The following is a 19,504-nucleotide window of genomic DNA, read 5'->3' as shown; positions in this document are numbered from 1 at the left end:
TTAATAATATTTAAGTTTTGGATCCAAGTGAAGCAAAATAAGCATGTTCAAAGCAATAGGTTGTTCAATTATTATATTATAGACTACCATTTTAATTGAATCAACTATTGAGGAATGTGTGTTAGTAATTAGATAACTATGTGTAAGAATATACCTGTCATCAGCAATCACAACCTCACGAACATCCATTGAAGCCCCTGATGCAGTTTTGACCTACCTAATATAACCTGCTCCATGTATAGAATTACTCCAATGACATCTGCAAGAAGCAAATTAAAGTAAGTTTATGGGTAGCAGGGCAGTAGTATAAAAAATTACTTAAGCAGTAGTACTTAAGAAGAAGCAGTTAAGTAGATACCAAAGCGTTCATTCTTAGAGCTGGTGCGCGGAATAGAGGCAATTGGAGTGTACTTAGGAAGCACAGGTCTTGCTTCAGCTTGAAGGGGCTGGATAGTGGTGTTCCCTCCAAAGGTCATCTGACAGTCATCTTCCCTTGTCTTCCATTTCTCATTAACAGCTCTTAGTGGAGCATTTGCAATTTCATACTCCCTGCCTAGCTCAAGAATTCCCTTGAAGCTCTCAACTTCATTTTCAAATAAAGTTCCACGAATGCGATTTACCTTAAGCAATAAGAATAACAAAAATAACTAAATATAGTTTGGGTTGTTTAATAAACAACTTATACTTAATTCTAACCCAAAATAAAATAGCAGTATTTGCAACAAACCTCAATGTCCTCTAGTTTTAGCCATTGGTACAGAGTTTTGTTAGGAGATAGCTTTGGTTCTGCCTTCTCAATTACTTTTGCCCGAACTTTGTATGCCTTAGTTTGTGGAGTCAGATTGCCAATAGGGGTATATTCAGGCTTCATCTACACATTGTGTTGAATATATTATTAGTTTAGGCTTGTAAGTAATCAAGAATAGACAAATTTTTTATAAGTGTAAATCCTTATGCAGGGAACTATAGCATACGATTAGTTGATTATATAAATTAACATGTTGCTACCTAAGCAAGTACTATTTGTTTTATTTAACAGACAATAATAGATGGTATTAGGTCCTAACTGATTAACCCTAAGCATACTCTAAAAGAACACATTATACAATATTAATGCCTTAGTATGAGTAACAGGGCATAAGTACAAAAAATTACATATTTATAATTTAAGCACCATTGAAATTACAGTTTAAGTGTGTTATTCTTATCAGATTAGTTGATTATATAAATCAGTAGAGGAATATTTAATTTCATTTGGAGATTACATAAACTGCAATGTTCAAAAGCACAAGACCATAATAATTAATTCAAATATGTTCATATTATGATGGGGTATTTATTTTACTACTGAAATGGTCACTTATTCTTTCTATTTTTTTTGTGCTTATTATTCATTTATCATTGTGGACTTGTGGTAGTTATAACCTTATTCTTCTCTATTAATGTACGCATAATAGTAGAAATTGTGGCATATAATTAAGCAAATGATTCATAAATGCAATGCCAAAAACATGCTAAATGATTACTATATTATACCAAACTCATGCTAGCATAATAAAATAATTCATGTTAGCATTAAATTCTAAATGAAGAGGTAAAGAAGTACCTTCAATGGAGTTCCTGAGCAATTTTCCTTTAGTTCTTCTATTTTCCAGAGAATGCAGGTGATAGTAGTGAGAGGGTGCTTTGTATACCCAAATATATAGCCAAGCAATGGCTATTAACCAGCAGGTAAAACAATGGGTCTATATTTTGTAGGCCTAGGTAAGTGATAATTAGGTAGAACAAAAGATTGGGACGATTTGACTGTGCTTTTACTTGTAATAGGCATAAGCATATATATTCTAGTGATTTAAGCATTAATTGGTAGCTACTAAACTAATGTGCATTGATATAAGGAATTAATGGTTGCTGTCATCTGCTTACTTCCCATTACAGTTCTATTATTTAAAAGTAAGATTGTTATAAGTTGTTTTTTTTTGCAGAAGTTGTAAGCATAGTTTTTTTTTTTTTGTTTTTTTTTTGTGATTTATAAGCACCTGTGAAACCTGTTTTACTATTTAACATTGGGAGCTGGAATCTCTTCTTTTTTGTTACAATTTTGTTTACCTTTATTTTTTGGGATAAAGAAAATTCTATACTTTCTTTATATATATTTGCAATATTATATGGGCTGTTTTAATGGGTTGTAAAGTATTTAATTTTGGCTGGACTGCAGGCTGTATACACTGCTTATAAAGAGATTTGCTCTTAAGAGGCCTATTTATCAATGTTATCTGGGTCTAATTAATTGATTAATTTCTCATGTTTAAGTTTCTTATATAGCATGTAATACTGAACAATCAATAACTCAGCCTTAAAACTAAAAACTTAATTCTTTAGAGGCAACTAAAATGGATTTTATAAGTAGTTCTAAATAGGCAAATTAAAATGATCTTTGATTCTGCCAATAGACCTTTTGGCAACCCTCCTTTAAAAATTTGATATTAAGTTCATATGGTTAATGGTATTGTAACATTTGCACAAGTCTGAATAGCCTAGGCTGTTTCAATGGGTTCTAATATGCTTTATTGTGCTGGACTACATGCTATGAACATTGCTTATAATGGCTTCATTAAGCTGGACTTTATTTATGTTGGTAGCCAAAGAGCTTTGCTTTTAGCAGGCCTCCATCTGTGATACTATTTAAGTTTTTCTGAAGTGTTAACTTTATATATTCACATTTATAAGCTGTAACACACTAACACTAATCAATCAACAATTTCAGGTTTAAATTAGAAATATATTTTTGTAAAAGCATATGAAATGGACTTTATAAATAGAGCTGGATAAGCAATTACCATTGATATTTCAAATTACAAAATTTTCAACATGAAGGTCTTAATTTGTCATTATACCTTCCAACAAATCTTTCTTGAAGTAATTTGAGATTTAGTACATTTTGCTAATGCTACTGCAGAATTGCAAAAGGCTGGGAGAAGAAATGTATCCAGGTTGCCCATTTGGTAGAAAAACCCTGCATCAGAAGCTTAATGATATTTAGGAACCATAAGCAAATGCAAATTAAAGATATTAATTGAGTGACCCTTTAAAACTCACCTCGCTATATCTTTATTGGTAATATACTACTGTAAAGCTGCAGCATTAACTCATAAATCATTTGTTAGATCCTGCATTCAAGTAGATAAGTATTATGCTATGTGTGGCTGCTCAAGAATAAGTGTACATTAAGCTTGAATAGTTAGGAATTGTCCTGGAAAACTAACCTGTGAAGATTTTTCAGATATGATTCTAGCCTTGTATAGTATATCAAAAGACACAACATTCCTTACACCATCTGCATCTTGTTTTTCATTAATAGGCTTACTTAGGACTCTTACTTGGCATGATTTCCTTGCTCTAGATAGCCATACATAAATTTGGACATGAGAAAAACAAGGACGCCGTAAATAAATCCCAACCTTGTTGAGAGTTTGGCCTTGAGCTTTGTTTATGGTCATGGCAAAGCTCAGCTTAATTGGGAATTGTATTCGTTCAAACTTGAATGGGTAATGGCTGGAAGAGGAAGGCCTCTGGTTAGCACGTGGTTAAAAGACCATCTCGCCTGAATGATGGCCTGTTGAAATCATACATAGGATAACATTTGGGTAGAATGCTTTACAGATGAGTCGAGTCGCATTACATAGGCCTGAAGCTGGAGCTATGTTCCGAAGCAAAATCACAAGACAGTTCTGTTTCAAAACTAAAGAGTGTGGTCTCATTCCTCCAGGGCATAAAGTATTAAAAAAACTCAGTTGTATAGATGTTGCAACTTTCATCAATCAAAGAATCAAAGCTTTTATACACTGCTGCTTCACCAGGGTGATTTTCTATAGGGAGGCTGTTGATTTCATCAACATCATCATTAAGAGGTGTTAGTATAGCGCGATTAGTGAAAATTTCTGGGCTGAAGTGACCTTCTGTCAGCTCTGGGAACACCTCTTTAATAAGTTGTGACAAGGAAACACCTTCTTCTTCAAATGGGATGAGGAGCTCTTCAGGATTTGGATGTTTCCAGTTTCTGTTTCCTGGAGCTCACCATTTCCAAGAGCCAACAAGAAATCAGAGAACAATGGATCTACCCGTGCACGCATGTTCTCACTTAGCCTAATACGTGTAAAGCATTTCCATAAATGAGAAGAAACTAAACTTGCTGCCACTGCTTCTTTCTGAGATTTTTTAGGCATAACAAGCAAAACTTGCCAGAAATCTCCTCCAAAAACAACAACTTTACCGCCAAATGGTTGTTCTTCCTCACATAAATCTCTAAGCAACAGGTCAGGAGATTCAATATTTTGTTTCAAAGCCATTGAAGCTTCATCCCAAATTATCAAAGTGCTTGCTTTTAATAGGTCTGCAAGGCCACTTTGCTTAGATACATTGCAATCCATTGACACGGTGTGGTCTAGAGGAAGTTTAAAACGCGAATGAGCTGTCCGACCCGTGACCATATTTGATGCAGCTATGCCTGATGTTGCTGTAGGAAGCACTATCTTGCCCATCTGTCTAATGACAGCATAGAGAGCACATTAAAGGTAAGTTTTACCCGTGCCCCCAGGACCATCAATTAAAAAGGCTCCCGGTTCTTCACTGTTGACCTTGCTCATAATTGCACTGAAAGCCTCACGTTGTTTGCTGTTTAACGTAGAAATTGCTTCAACATATTCATTAGGTATAGGTGCGTTTAATGCATCTGCAATATCTTTAGTCCTGGTAAGCCCTTCATCAGCAGGTACGACTAAAGACTCCAACCCAAAATCTTGTAATGTCTTGCCCATCTCTTCTAAATATCGCTCCACTTCCCGAATTGTTATTGCTTTTACTTTTTGTTCCTCTCCTCTTAATGAATAGCTGTAGTCTTCACAAAGAGCGGTGTAATATTTATGCCATAGTGCTAAAGGATCACGTGGATTACCGAAAATAAGCAGTGTTGCAAATAACCTTCGCAGTGCCCGTGGCATTTGTGCAGTAGCAGCTTCATCCATACACTTTTCCACACCATCATCTTCACTAAGCAGACCCAACTTAACAGCAGCCTCTTGGAATGTAGCACGGAGAAACCCATTAACAGTATGCAGGTCATCAAATGATGTGGGACCTCTTACATGCGTTAAGAGAAGACGGAGAAAATATCTCTCCTCTTCAGATGGAGAAACAAAGGCTAATCTGCTAACGACAACACCAACAGAACGTTCTGTCCATGTCTTGGAAGCAGGATGCCACACATAATGTTCAGAAAATTTAGAATACAGATATTTTGGCTTGCCTGGAAATGCAGCATTCATTTTGAAAAACTCAGTTAACGACGTTCTGGCCCTTCTTCTATCAGCAACTACATCCTCTAGTTGATCAATAGCATTAAACCTAACAGAATGGTGGTTTGGCAAGTGCACCTGCAGCAACAGTACATGCGGACTAATCTCATAAATATCAAATGAAAAGATCCTCCAAGCAGCTTCACAAGGAGAGACCCAACGGCCTGACTGAAATTGTTTAATCTCATCAACAGGTTGCCTCACACCTGTTTCTGTTACAGTGAAAGAACATCTATCATGCCCTTTGTAGACATACTTATACAAATACTTCACAGCTTGAATTGTGGAGCAAATCTCCACATTAAGATGGCAATCAAAGAGCGCTGACAAGTAAGGATTGTAGGGGATCACCCATTGGTTGTCTAGCCTTCTCCCCCTAATTCGAATAGACTCACCAGTAAAGCGCCTGCGGTAAGCAGGGTAACCGCTATCACTGTTGGTGGTTGTGTCATTGTATGCTTTTAGGCCAGGTAACCATATTTACACTTTCCTTCGGACCCTTTCTTGTTCATGCAGGGGAAGCTAGGATCGTCCTTACCACAAGGGCCATGCATCATATGGCGAAGAACAATTTTACGCAAGTGAGGGTTGTCATTGCTAGGTATCTCAGCACAAGTAAACTTATCATGCAAGGTCGGTTCCTTGATTTTATACCCTTGTTTCAGTATAATCAGCATATGAACATGTGGAAGGCCACGCTTCTGAAACTCCACAACATAAATGAAAGTTGCCACTTCACCAAAGACATTTTCATCTGTAATATTCTTTTTCAGTGCAATAGGTTTTGTTCTGAAAACACGCGCAACTAAATCAGGCTGGTCTTGAGCCTTTTCACCAGGAGCAAGTTCTGCTTTAATTTCTGGCCATTTGGGATTGCAAGTCATAGTCACGAAGAGGTCAGGCTTGCCAAACCTTTGCACAAGAGTAATTGCATTAAGGTACCTCCTACTCAAATGCCTAGGGCACCCAAGGAACGTAGGGGGCAATATAACTAAGTGACCAACATTAGAAGCATTTGTTTCCCCACCATCAAATGTATCAACAAGACCTTGATATAATTCGGCCCTTATTTTTTTTTTGGTTTTTCCGGAAAAAATCCAAGCGCGTATTTTCAATCTTCACATACATGTCCACAATGAATTGCAAAAACAGTCGTCCTGCTCTTAACAGATAATTGCCAATCCGTATCTGGAAACGATAGGCATAATACTCCCTAGCAGAAATACACCTACCCCGTTTGCCATTAGTAGCAGCTGAGACAACAACATGCAACAAAAAATTAATTAAATTACCCATCTAATTGTTTAGAAAATTTATTAGCAATGTATGTTCATTAGCTATGCATGCAACAAAGAATACTGAAAATCTTACGTGGATCATCTCCTTGCAGCAATGCAGCAACAACAACATCATCATCCCCATCTGCAGTGACCGTGACTACAAAGCTTTGATCATGAGTCTGCCCACAAGAAGACATTTTTAGAAGGCCGTGGTGCCAACCACAATCACCACGAGGGAATAATAAAGGGTACTACAGAGGGTCATAGCAGCCATAGTAATGCATTATACGGTGGCTCTCAGTAGACTTCCCATACACTGTGATGTGAGGAGTATTTTGTTCATGGGATGCACTAGCATCAGTCCATATAGCAGCCACCTCGTCAGATGTTGGAGCATTATACACCTGCTGATCCAAAGTAGGGTCTTTGTTGAGAGTAATCACAGTTTCAGCTGAGACAGTAATATCCCTCAGAGATTTAAAAAATCTGGCATAAGGGTTATGCGACATAACTTCCATCAGAATTGCAATAACATCTTCCTAGAGCTCTGGGAAGAGGTCAAGTCGGTGCTTAGCCTCATGCTGAGAATCATAAAAGTAAAGTTGAAGAAATTGTGGCTGGGTGCCATCAGGTAACAAGTCAGGCACAAAATGGTATAGCTGCCCATGTAATTTAAAAGCATATACACCTTTTTTTTATTGTGATTCCAATGCACCCCCCAAAGAGCTGAAAGCAAACATATTATTATATAAACGCGCATATATTTTAAAGTGCTCAGCGATTTCATCTTTTGCAGTAAACAGTCTAATAATCTCAGGAGGAAGCTGATTATAGACAATCACACACTCCCCACCACTACAGTAAAATTTAGGAGGTTCATAGGCAAATTTTTTTGCAAGGCATTTGTCACAGAAATAAGGAGCTGCCAATTCCAAAGGAGCTATTGGCATTTGCTGGCCAACATCCCATGCATCTCCAACTACATATTTATAACCATGCCTTAGTTTACAATTTGGACAACATGTATAATAAGACAATTAAATATAGCAAATTAAACAATACACTACCTGGCCCTATAGGTTTAGGCTTCCTTTGTTTTTGTTTTTTGGGCTCTCCAGTAATTCCCCGTATGCGTTTACTTGTTCGAGTTTTAGTTTTAGAAGATGAAGGGTAATCAGGGTAGTCTGTAGCAAGTGAAGGTAGAATATGATATAAGGTAAGAATCCTAACATACTCAATCTACTACAATATAATAGGCTATGAAGACGATACCCATAGATGCCGACACTGATAAAAATCTAGCAGACAGTATACTCCTGCCATGTATAGATAGTAAACTACATCAATACATATACATAATAAAAAGCAAAACCCCATTAGTTCACACTATCATAAATGATAAAAATAACAGTATATAGATGCAAAACAGTGAAACAAATTTTATAACCGAGAAGTTGTAGATTTCATTGCTCTTTAAAAGTCATTATCCAAAATACATGGCCATCAAATTCAGAGTACATCAAACATAATATCACAAAGTCAACTAAGCACTATAGCTCTTAGGTTTACAAAACAACAATACTAAACAGGCCATCAACCAACACAAATTCTAAATTTGACTTATCATCTCTAAACAAACCACCCAACAACTAATTCCTCTTCCTACGCTTAAAAACAGATTCCAAGTCTGATGGGACCCTAACAAAGTTAAGTGCAGAAGGCTGATTAGATGCACTTGCCCTCATGAAAGTAGGACGCGCTCTACGCTTACGAGGAGTATTAGGTGGTAGGCTTGCACTTGGGATTTTGTTACAGAGGGATCTAGGTGTGCTGCAGTCATGCTCATCTAGGAAAGGCGCCAAGTGAAGTGTTTCTTGCACACCAAGCACACGTTCTTGAGAAGACCTGTAGCTTTCTCGAGCCAATGAACACTTAATGCCAGGATATTTTTCATGGCCATAGTTCAGGTCAATTATTTCGACTCTATACCTGCACTAGAGGAAAGAAACAGCCTTCACAACAGCATTTTGTCTAGCAGCTGCCTCACCAACACATATGTCACTGATTATACACTCCATGTTAACTGTTTCTCTAGGGCAATACACCGTAAGCCATGCCACATACCCCTGCAGTGCAAGCTCAGAGGACTCAATAGCTGAGACTCGTGCACAAGTCTTTACAGTCAGCACATGCAGCACATCCAAGTAGTCAATAAAGACATCCTTGGTACCCGCCTTCTCAGGGAAAGCACTAAGCCAATTAACAGGTGGTTTCTGTAGTACCCGTTCCTTAGACTCCAAAGCATCATGCTTCAGCTGGAACAACACCTCACAACGCTTGTACATCCAAATCTTAGTACTCGTCCAATCATGAATACAGAGGTCATACTCTAGCCTCAAGTGTCGGACAGCCTCCTCTGCTGCCTTTTCAGTTGAAGCCTCCAACTTTTCACCCTCACCACCATCAAAAGTGTAGGTGTGTGAAAATCCAAGGTCCGTCGTTTCCACATGCAACTTCACATGATTCTTATGAATGTCCACTAATTCATAAACAGGATGCGAAAACTGCAGGTGATCCATAACCTGCTTTAACAAGCAACATTACGAAATAGAGACCTTGCGAGACTCTAGCTCCATGACCTGTGTGCATGGCCAATGGATCAAACAATTAACATCGTTCCTATTCACTAATTCTAGAACATAACCTACCTCACCAAATTTTCTAGAAAGATGAGCTAATTGTGAATAAGACAACATTCTAATCAATCCTATCCTAAACCAACACAAGCAAAGCCCTCTTAGAGACATACATTGTAACTAACCGGCAGCCTAAAAAGAAAGCACACACCATTAAAAAGGACTACAATCTAACAGGCACTTACTCCATAATGAAACAAAATTTGGTATCACTATCACACATCTAAAGTCATATCTTTATCTAAACAGAGCACAATAGTGAAATCCAACATGTATGACATACCAAGCACATATTTGAACCAAAAAAATTACTATAGGATGTATAAGCAATAGTAAAAAAAAAAAGCAATAGTAAAGAAAAGCAAATGGCATAAAGATAAAAAAAGCCATACCAATAATTCTGGGCAGCAGATGTAAAACAAGACCCCAACACCAGCCAACAAAGAGCAAACAGGACCCCAACACCAGCCCGCACAAACCATCACATTACAATCAGTGATCTAGTCAATTAATATATTATCACTCATTATCCAATTTTGACCTAAAAAAGGAATATATATAAACTAAACAAAACAACCATATCAAAACTAATATAATATAAACAGCAAAAAGTTGGAAATTAGAACTTGTATAAGAGCATAATTAAATACAGTGCATGTAGCTCTGACAGCCATAATTTGTATAACTAAGATTGCTACACACTTAAACAGCCTAACTATAAAGTAAATTGTCATGGCAAACAAGTCAAGATATATTTAGTTTGACTGGCAATCCAATTGTCATGGCAAACAAGTCAAGATATATTTAGTTTGATTGGCAATCCAAGTAAGTCCAACACAAGGCCATAAGAATATATCACATTTTCTGATTAGTGTAAATTGCCCAATATATGCATTCAACAAGAACAAGGAAAATTAAAATAATTATAGGAGCAAGATATTACCACCAAGAGTTGTTGGTTTCTATCCCCTTTTTTTTTTTTTGATTTGGAATTTGGATTAGGACCTAAAGTGATTAAATATATAGATAGGTAGATAGAACAGAAGTCAATGTCATTTTCAATGATTTCTATATAAGCTCAACATAAGCCTCGAGAACACCAGCAATTTTAAGCAAAACAAGTATATACTACAAAGGGACAAGTTTTAATTTAATTTTAATTTAATGAATTATAACTATAATAATTATTATAATATAAGGTATGTAATTAGGTAATCTGATTCAAACACAATACAAAATTTAATATATCAGTGTATAAAGGGCAAAATAAAATCTAAATCCAGTAATCTAAATAATCTAAATCCAATGCTTATATGTACAATTTACACTATTCTAATGATAAAATGAATTATAATAGAGACAAGTTTTAATTTTGAGTATGATGAACTCAGAAAATTTGAGTCAAATAAAAAACAAATTTTACTATATCAGTGTATAAAGGGCAAGCATATGAAGAAATAGTAATCTAAATCCAATGCTTATATATACAATTTACCTTCTGATAATGATGAAATGGTAGGTATTTTGACATCTTGTAGCCATTGATGAAAACTTGTGATTTTGCTTTATCAATTGCAGAAGGTGAAGAAGCCGGTGAAACCACATAGAAGATCGACACATAGTGATGTGTCAACTTCATTACACAGAGTTCCATAGAAGAATGAAAAAGGAAAAAAGGAAAAAATAAAGGAAACAAAATTTGGAGAAAAAAACAGGAAAGTGAATTCACAGGAGAAGAATGCATGTCTCCATGAATCACCAAAGAAGCAAGGCTGAAGGTGACAGAGGCAAAAAGAACAAAACAACACATGTCCCCTCCAAGATGCCACATAGGCAAAGAAACAACTAACATTGCCAAGTCAAAAGCAATCACACATGCCACTCACACATGTGAGCACTATTCATAAGGGGAACAAGTGAAACATTTTAAGGGTTGTAGATTCACTCAACTACCAAAAATAACCCATATTTCTTTAAATGTTTACGACTTAACTCATGTGCATGTACATTTTTTCATGCACTTAGGATTTGTGTCCCACTCACATTTCTTATACTCCCTCCGTCCACAATTATCTGCAACATTTGTCATAAATGGGTGCTCTCTATTATGTGCAACAAATTTTTTTCTTTCCTCTTTTAATAAAATTTAAAGTGTAAAAAGACCATCTTACCCTTACTTTTTTGTTTTAAGTTTGTTTAACCTTTTTTAATCAAACATGTGGGACCACTTTCTCTCTCCTCTTTCCCACTCACTTTAACCCACTATTATACTTGGGCCCTGTTTGATTCACCTTAATTTTGCTGAACTGAAATTATTTTTACTGAACTGAACTTATTTTTACTGAACTGAACTTAATTTTACTGAACTGAAATTATTTTTACTGAACTTAAATTATTTTTACTGAACTGAAATTATTTTTACTGATTTTCTATTATAATTCTTCTTTAAGAAAACTAAATTTTACTGAACTGAACTTATTTTTACTGAACTGAAATTAATTTTACTGAACTGAAAATAATTTTACTGAACTGAACTTATTTTTACTGAACTGAAATTATTTTTACTTAATATTATTTTTTTAGGGTGAAGAGACCAGGGCCTTAAACATATGGGATCACTTTCTGTCTCCTATTTCCCTCATTTTTACTATTTAATTAAACCCACTCAAACTTAATTAAACTACACTAAAAGTTTTGCTTAGGAATCCACAAAAAATACATTTGGTGCAGATAATTGTGGGCGGAGGGAGTACATAGAAAATAGTACAATAGAGGAAGCCCCGGTTAATATTGATTTATATTACTCCCTTCGTCCCTAAATTACATTCCTCTTTCTAGCATTTATTCCTCACATAATAGAGAGAAAGAGGAATGTAATTTAGGGACGGAGGGAGTACTTTTTTTATTGTTTATAAATTATAAACAATAAAAACAGTAATATAAATCTATAAAGTCAAAGGAACAATGCAATTATAATGTACAAAGACCTATATCTGGCTATCTGCGAGTACCATAAGGAAGGAGGACAATTTAAACTTTTTATTTCTTAAACATTTCACTAAAAATAAATGTGTATTTCAACAAATTAAGTCTATTAAGAATGAGACTTTAATTGTGTATACCTTAATTAATCATAAAAAAAAATGAAAAATAAAGGCCTAAAAAACTATAAAGAAGCATAAAGGAATAAATTCCAAGTATCAGGAACACCAGCAAGACACCAATGTGTGCAATCTCCAACAGTTTTTGAGGCACCATATTTCTGAGGATGTGCATCGGGCCTTAATTAGGTCAACAATGAGACGTCCAAAAAGAAAGCTGGGTTATTCATTTGGCCCAATATGTTATTCACTATACCGATTCCTGGGCTTGGTGGTGCTGGGCTTTTTGATCCAAGTATTGGTTGTGTCTCCTTATAACAACCTTGTGCCGTTGGTTTCCCAAAATCAATGCCACTGCCAATTTCATGGGAATTATGTCATTTAGGATGTGTTAGAATATAAAATCAAAGTTGGCAAATATTTAGTAATTGTCTTTTGTATGTTCTTTTAATTAAAAAAAAAAAAAAAGAAAAAAGAAAAAGAGAGGTTATTGTATTGGTACATGTAACATACACATGGAGTAATAACATATCGTTTGTAATTTGACAGACTATATGATTAAATTAATTAGTTAAGTGGTCAGATAAGATGATAAGAAGAATACAAATTCAGTTTATGTCATCTATGATTACGTAGTACAATTTTATATAGCTACGAGTACTTTGTTTTTCTAAATCTACTGTTCTACCTATTTACTACATCCGTTACATATTATTTGCAACGATTTGACATAAAGTGGAGAGGAAAAATGTCTAATCGTTGCAAACAATATGCATGTAGTACTGTTTCTAATTGGAGCATAATATAGTTTTAACGGTGAAGGATAAGGCAAGTATTATCTTACTGATAGTGCGACGCTGAGATGCCTTGATAAAAAACTTTGGTTCTACTATGATCAAGCGCGGAATCCCCAAGTTCCTAGCGCAATCTTGAATGCCTCTATTCAATTCATATCCTTCTTTGTTTCATTTCCTAATTGTATGAAATCCCATCTACAAATGTATTCTAATATATATTAACAACTTTTTTTTTCTTTTTTTTTTTGTTTTTTTTTGAGAAAAAGTTGTAATAGATACTTGAAATATACAAAATAATATAAATAGATTGAGACATACGGTTGCTGGGGTGGAACTTAAAACCACCTATGCCAACTATCAAAGATGAACAAGTCAAAATCAGTCCATGCATCACCACCCTTGATAGACTCAAGCTTTAAAATTCTGCCTGTTGGTTCCACATCCATGTCCACTAGGAATTGATGCCATTGCATATTAATTGTGAGATTATACTCCTGCAATTCCAAAAAATTTATTTAAATTTAGTCATATCTAGAAGAGAAAATTGTCTATTTATTTTTCCTAAATTTTAAAATTAAATACTTAAACTTACACATATTTAACTCAATCAACTAGTGTGTGGTCCAAGTAATGTCCCGGGTTATTACTTTAAATTTTCATATTATAATGTATGTATAAGTTTCTAAATACATAAAGTGCATAATAAACATTACTCCCTCCGTTTCATTTTGTTAGTCCCATACACTATTTTGGGCGTTTCAAAATGATGTACCCATATTGAATATTTCCGAACATTATTATAAGGTGAATAATTTTCATAATCCATGAACAATTAATCTAATTGAGTATTTAAAGAATCAAATAATTTTGATTGGTTAATGTATGTGCAGTGGATTGCTGACATGGCAAATTTTTCAATCAAAACAAGAAATGAAATAGGCGATTAATTATAGCCAATAACCATAAATAAAACAAGAAAAGACAAAAATTTAATTACAAAGTTGCAATCAAATTCCAAATTACTAAGATTCCTCCTTTTAATAAGCACCTCTAATGAAAATTAGACGTAATTAATTTTAGTTAAATGTAAAAACATAAGTAAATTGGCTTAGATGGTTATAACTTCTAACTTAATTACCATTGGTCATGTGTTTAAACACTATAAAATTTAGTGAATGTGAAGATGTCTCATGACACGTACACTTTGTATGTTATGAAACTTTTTTTTCTTTCTAGATCAATACTCAATAGGAACATAGGTCTCTTTCCCTCCTAATTTGTTTAAGTAAATTAACCACCAATTACAACCAAATCCAACATTTTATTCTACCCAACATGTCAAGTCATTAGCAACCCCGTCACTATCGTCCCCATTACAACCACATGTCTACATTCAACACTTAGCCAATAAACCCAATAGTGCCTTATCATTGGCGGCTCTAGATACCACCCTTGTCTCATTCACCCAACGTAACGAGCAACCAAGTTTATAAAATTGCCTATTTTTTTGGGGTGTTAGAGAGCCACAAGGGCTGATGATGAGAATCGATCCCAGGATCAATTAATATTTGGTTATAAAAATTATTGTAATTTAGTCACCATAAATTAGTTAACAATTGATAGTGCTATACATTGAATGGTTAATAAAAAAAGCTAATCAAGTGACTTACAGGAAATTGAAAGGAATACATGGGTTGTTGTTGCGTCAAGTTGTATGTAGCGTTTGGATTGCCCGCATGAAGCATGCAAGTAAGAGATTGTCATTGATTTAGGCTTAGTGAATCCCCCACAAACAATATTTTCTTTCCACTAAATTTTGTGAAAAAATCATTTACATCATACCTAAATTTTAAGTTAAGAAAAAGGGGGTCAATTAAATTGAACTAATAAATCAATTTCATACTTGGCAAGTAGCTTGAAAATTATTATATTCACCTGAATGCAATTAATTTTAATCATTAATCATTTGATGAATAAATGAGCAATAATTATTTGAACAATCGAAATATACTTACCAGAGTAACTTGTACCCATGTTTGTATAAAAATCACTATAACTAAACTATTTATCTTAAAGAAAAAGCGGGAAAAAAAAATACAAAATGATATATTTTATTTTTATCACTGAGTTACCAACCAATTGTTTTGAAAGAAAAACTAGTAGAGCTTAGATCATCTTCCTCAAGTTTAGGTAGCTCGTTCTTTTTTTTTTTTTTTTTTTTTTTTTTTTTTTTGTTGTTTAGATAGCCACAAAGATAGGGGTGAGAATCGATTTCAGAATCTCCTAAAATAGGGTGGGAAGCTTTTACCATTTGAGTAATCCCTCACACTCATGAGTATTATTATTGTTGTTGTTATATTCTTATACGGCTCCAATTACTATTTATAAAAACGGAAATTAAAGCAAAAAAAATAAATAAAGCGTGATATATTTTTCTTATATGTTGTGTATAACTTACCTACCAAGTGTCCAAGCTAGAGTACCAACTATGGTATATGTGTACCAAACGACATTAGCTTCAACTAGTTGAGCGAAAAATGTATCCAACTACAATGGGATTACATACACTTTCTTATCCAATTTGAAAAATAGGATAAATGACAAAGTTTTCTTATTTAACCAGGGATGTAATGAGATACAAAATATGTAAGACCTTTAATTTTTAATCATCTGAATTAAATTATTTATGATAAATCTCAAATAATAATGTTCTAATTAGTAATTAATACACAATGGTTTTTTGCGCGCATTCTTGTTTAATTTGGTTATTATCCTACCGTAATCTTACAGCAAATATGCTATGTCTATCCGATGTTAGAGTCAATAGTAATTCATGTTAATTAAATCTCACATGATATATATTAGAGATCGATATTTATTTATTATGAGTTTTAAGGATATATATATACATATATGTATATATATACATATGTATATATATACATATATATATACATATATATATATGTATGTATATATATACATATGTATATATATACATATATATATATGTATGTATATATATATGTATGTATATATATATATATGTATATATATATGTATATATATATATATATATGTATATATATATATATATATAACAAATACACAAAATAACAAATTTTAAAATATGTTCACTAGCTAAAATATATATGAGCATCTTTAAAAGAATAAAAATCATTGAAATTCACGTGTACAACATTTATATTTAAATACAACTACAATAAACCTATAGTTTACTACAGAAAACATACATTAAACATAAATGAACATTGGATGGTGGAAATGTTCACTTTCGTGTTTATGAAACAATTACACGTAATAGTATAACTGTATGGAAATGCATTATTATTGTAATTAAATTGAATTTATTTTATATTGGAAATTATTTTTAACAACTCTTTATTTATATAAATACAATTCTAAGACGTATGTATTTGCATACATCTTACTATAAAACTTACACATAGCTTTTGAAATGAATATTTAATGATACAGAAATGAACATATGTTGAAACACGAATAAACAAAATTTACATATGATGATGCAATACTTCTAATAATAAAAATGATTTGAACGCAACAATCCATATAAATAAATTTGCTCTCATTTTTATTGATAAAAATTCTTAAAATGCAATTCATAAAATATATTAATTTGAACAAAAACTCCTTATTATAAAGGAAAAATTGCCCAGAATAATCCCACCTTTGGGCCGTCCGCTAAAAATAATCCCACCTTCGGATTATTTTTAAATAATCCGACCTTTATATCCAATCCGCTTAAAATGGTCCCAACCGGTCATGTAACTTGTTATAACAAGTTACCTGACACGTGGCGGCCTATGATTGGTCCAAAAAAATAAAAATAAATTAATTTTTTTTTTAAAGTTAAATTTTATAAAAAAATATAAAAATATATATAATTATTTATTTAAAAACCAACCACTGGCTGCCCAAGCCACCCTCCCACCACTGCCTGACTCGACGGCCAGAACGACCCCCTGCCTGCCACCAAGCGTTGGAGCGCCGCGCCGATCGTTATCCCTCACCCCTAGTACCGCCGCCTGTCCTCCCCCCTAAACCACCAATTTGATTCGAATCCCATCTCGATCCCGACCTCCCTTCCCCTTCCCCAGCCACGTTTTCGCTCCCCTTCCCTTTCCCTAGCCACTCTTTCGCTCCCCCTCCCCTTCCCCTTTTCTGGCACTCTCCCCTTCCCTTCGCACTGCCTCGATTTTGGCCCCATTCCTTCCTGGCCTTGATTTTGGTAAGGATTGTGGTGGTTTAGAGGTGACGGAATGGGGTAGGGGAAGGGTGGCGACATGCGTGGACGAGCAGCGGTCTGGCTCTACGGGTTGGCGGCCGATCTGGGCCGGTGGTAGAGCGGGAAGGTGGCTGGTGCTGCCGGTGGTGGTGGTGGTTTAATTAATTATTTTTAATTAACTTAGTTTTAAATCAAGTAATTAATATTAATTAGTAAAATCAATTCTTAAAAAATAATTAAAAGCAAAATTATTTTTTTTACCAACCATGTTGTGACACGTGTAAATTAAATTTCATTAAAAAAAAATTACCTACTCAACCGGTTGTAGGTTATCTGGGACCATTTTGAGCGGATTGGATATAAAGGTTGGATTATTTAAAAATAATCCAAAGGTGGGATTATTTTTAGCGGACGACCCAAAGGTGGGATTATTCCGGGCAATTTTTCCTATTATAAAAGTGAACATCTAATGATTTATAAATGAACATTTATCAATACAAAAATGAACATATTATAAAAAATATACAGAAAATTCATAAATGAAAAGGGACGGGTCGGGACACGCGCGGAAGGGAGGTGTAGGCAGTGTTCCCTGTCGTAGAGTGTAGATAAAAATTTGTATGGCCAAAATACTAAATTGGACCCGGAATAGTTTTTATATGCGGCCCAATGATCTAGAGGAGGGCCTATTATTAATTATTATTCCTAAAGTCATTAGGATTGACTTTAGTCTTCTAGAATTATCTAGAAGATTCTCTTAAATCCTAATGGAATTATGATTGATAATTATATTTTAAAGAGTTTTATTTGGAATAAAATAAGTGTTTTAATTTGATAAATCTGATTTTAAAACTGATAAACGCGGATTCTAATTACTTAATTATATTAGGAAAAGGATTCCATACAAACGCGTTTTTATCTTTTGACTAGCGCCAAACGACAGGTTTGTCGCACGACGACAGGGTCTGTCGCACGACGACAGCTATGCCACAGAACCAATTTTATTCCAATTCAAATTCTAACTCTTTTCTATCGGTTTTCGGACTATTTTTCTATAAATAGGGCCCTTCACCTCCGTTTTCAAATCATCAACATCCACAATCAACAAGCTTGATCACAATCATCTCTCTTCTCTCTCTAAGCTAAAGCTTTTTCTTTCTCTATTCTCTTTCTATAATTGCCCTTTTGAAAAACATCATACCACATTCATTAGTTCTAGACACACCTAGCCAAGATCGAAGTTGCCTTCGCCCTCGACGTGAAAGGTTGATACTTTCTGAGGGTTTGGTCCCAAATCCCTATTTCAATTATCTAATTTAATAGTTTGATTTAATATTTTATTGAATTTTACTAACGTGTGTATTCTTTTGATAGAAAGAGGTACCAAGCATCAAAGTGAGTAATTTGGTTTAGGCTAATATGATTTTGATTCAAGTGATCACCAATAATAGTTTTGTTTGTGCATTAATATCAAACAACATAGATTAAACAGGTTTAGGGTTAACCTAATGATTGTGTGTTAGTCAGAAATTGCACATGAATATGAGAAGAATAAAGTAGAGGCCTATTTTATAGGGCGGGTTCAATCTATTTTAGGTTGGATTCGTACCTTCATCTCCGAATATCCAGTCATGGTTCCAGACCACTATGGAGTTAGCGATCTCTTGGATCGTGAACGGGTGTAACCTTCACCCTGTGAACGGTTTACAAGTTTCTAAAACTTGTTGGCGACTCTTTTTCTCTAGCTTCTTTCCCTTTGGATGCCACCATGCTTAAGTGTATGATCACAGTGAGGTTCAAGTTTGGGATGCTTGAAATATTCCCTACAGTTCTACATGACTATTCTCAGTAATACCTTTCATGTTTTGCACATCGTTCCCTAAATTCATGCTAGTAATGCCACAAGCATCTTGTAACATATTAAGTTCACTATCATCATCTAACTCATCATTTTCATTGACACTTTGTAAAATTTCCCCATGAAATTCCCATAAGGTATAGTTCTCATA

The 19,504-nt window shown here is 34.4% G+C and overlaps 1 protein-coding gene and 1 pseudogene across 2 annotated transcripts; both read right to left on the bottom strand.

Moving 5' to 3' along the window:
- Nucleotides 1-4,568: 4,568 nt before the first annotated feature.
- Nucleotides 4,569-6,831, bottom strand: LOC145628008 (uncharacterized). The gene is made up of 4 exons (XM_081680342.1): nt 6,726-6,831; nt 6,481-6,607; nt 5,893-6,311; nt 4,569-5,812 (listed from the first exon to the last, which is right to left on the bottom strand). The coding sequence occupies exons 1-4, from the start codon at nt 6,829-6,831 to the stop codon at nt 4,569-4,571; spliced, it is 1,896 nt and encodes a 631-aa protein (XP_081536468.1).
- Nucleotides 6,832-12,358: 5,527 nt separating this feature from the next.
- LOC145628007 (protein trichome birefringence-like 41) lies at nt 12,359-15,262 on the bottom strand (annotated as a pseudogene). The gene is made up of 5 exons (XR_014111414.1): nt 15,240-15,262; nt 14,899-15,070; nt 13,547-13,722; nt 13,276-13,423; nt 12,359-12,785 (listed from the first exon to the last, which is right to left on the bottom strand). The product of XR_014111414.1 is annotated as a protein trichome birefringence-like 41 (transcript).
- Between the last annotated feature and the right edge of the window lie 4,242 nt (nt 15,263-19,504).

This window comes from Chenopodium album, chromosome 4 (assembly GCF_948465745.1).
Source record: "Chenopodium album chromosome 4, dcCheAlbu1.1, whole genome shotgun sequence".
Classification (NCBI taxonomy): Eukaryota; Viridiplantae; Streptophyta; class Magnoliopsida; order Caryophyllales; family Amaranthaceae; genus Chenopodium; species Chenopodium album.
The sequence above is the reverse complement of the archived record's forward strand: the minus strand, read 5'-3'. Positions and strand labels throughout refer to the sequence as shown.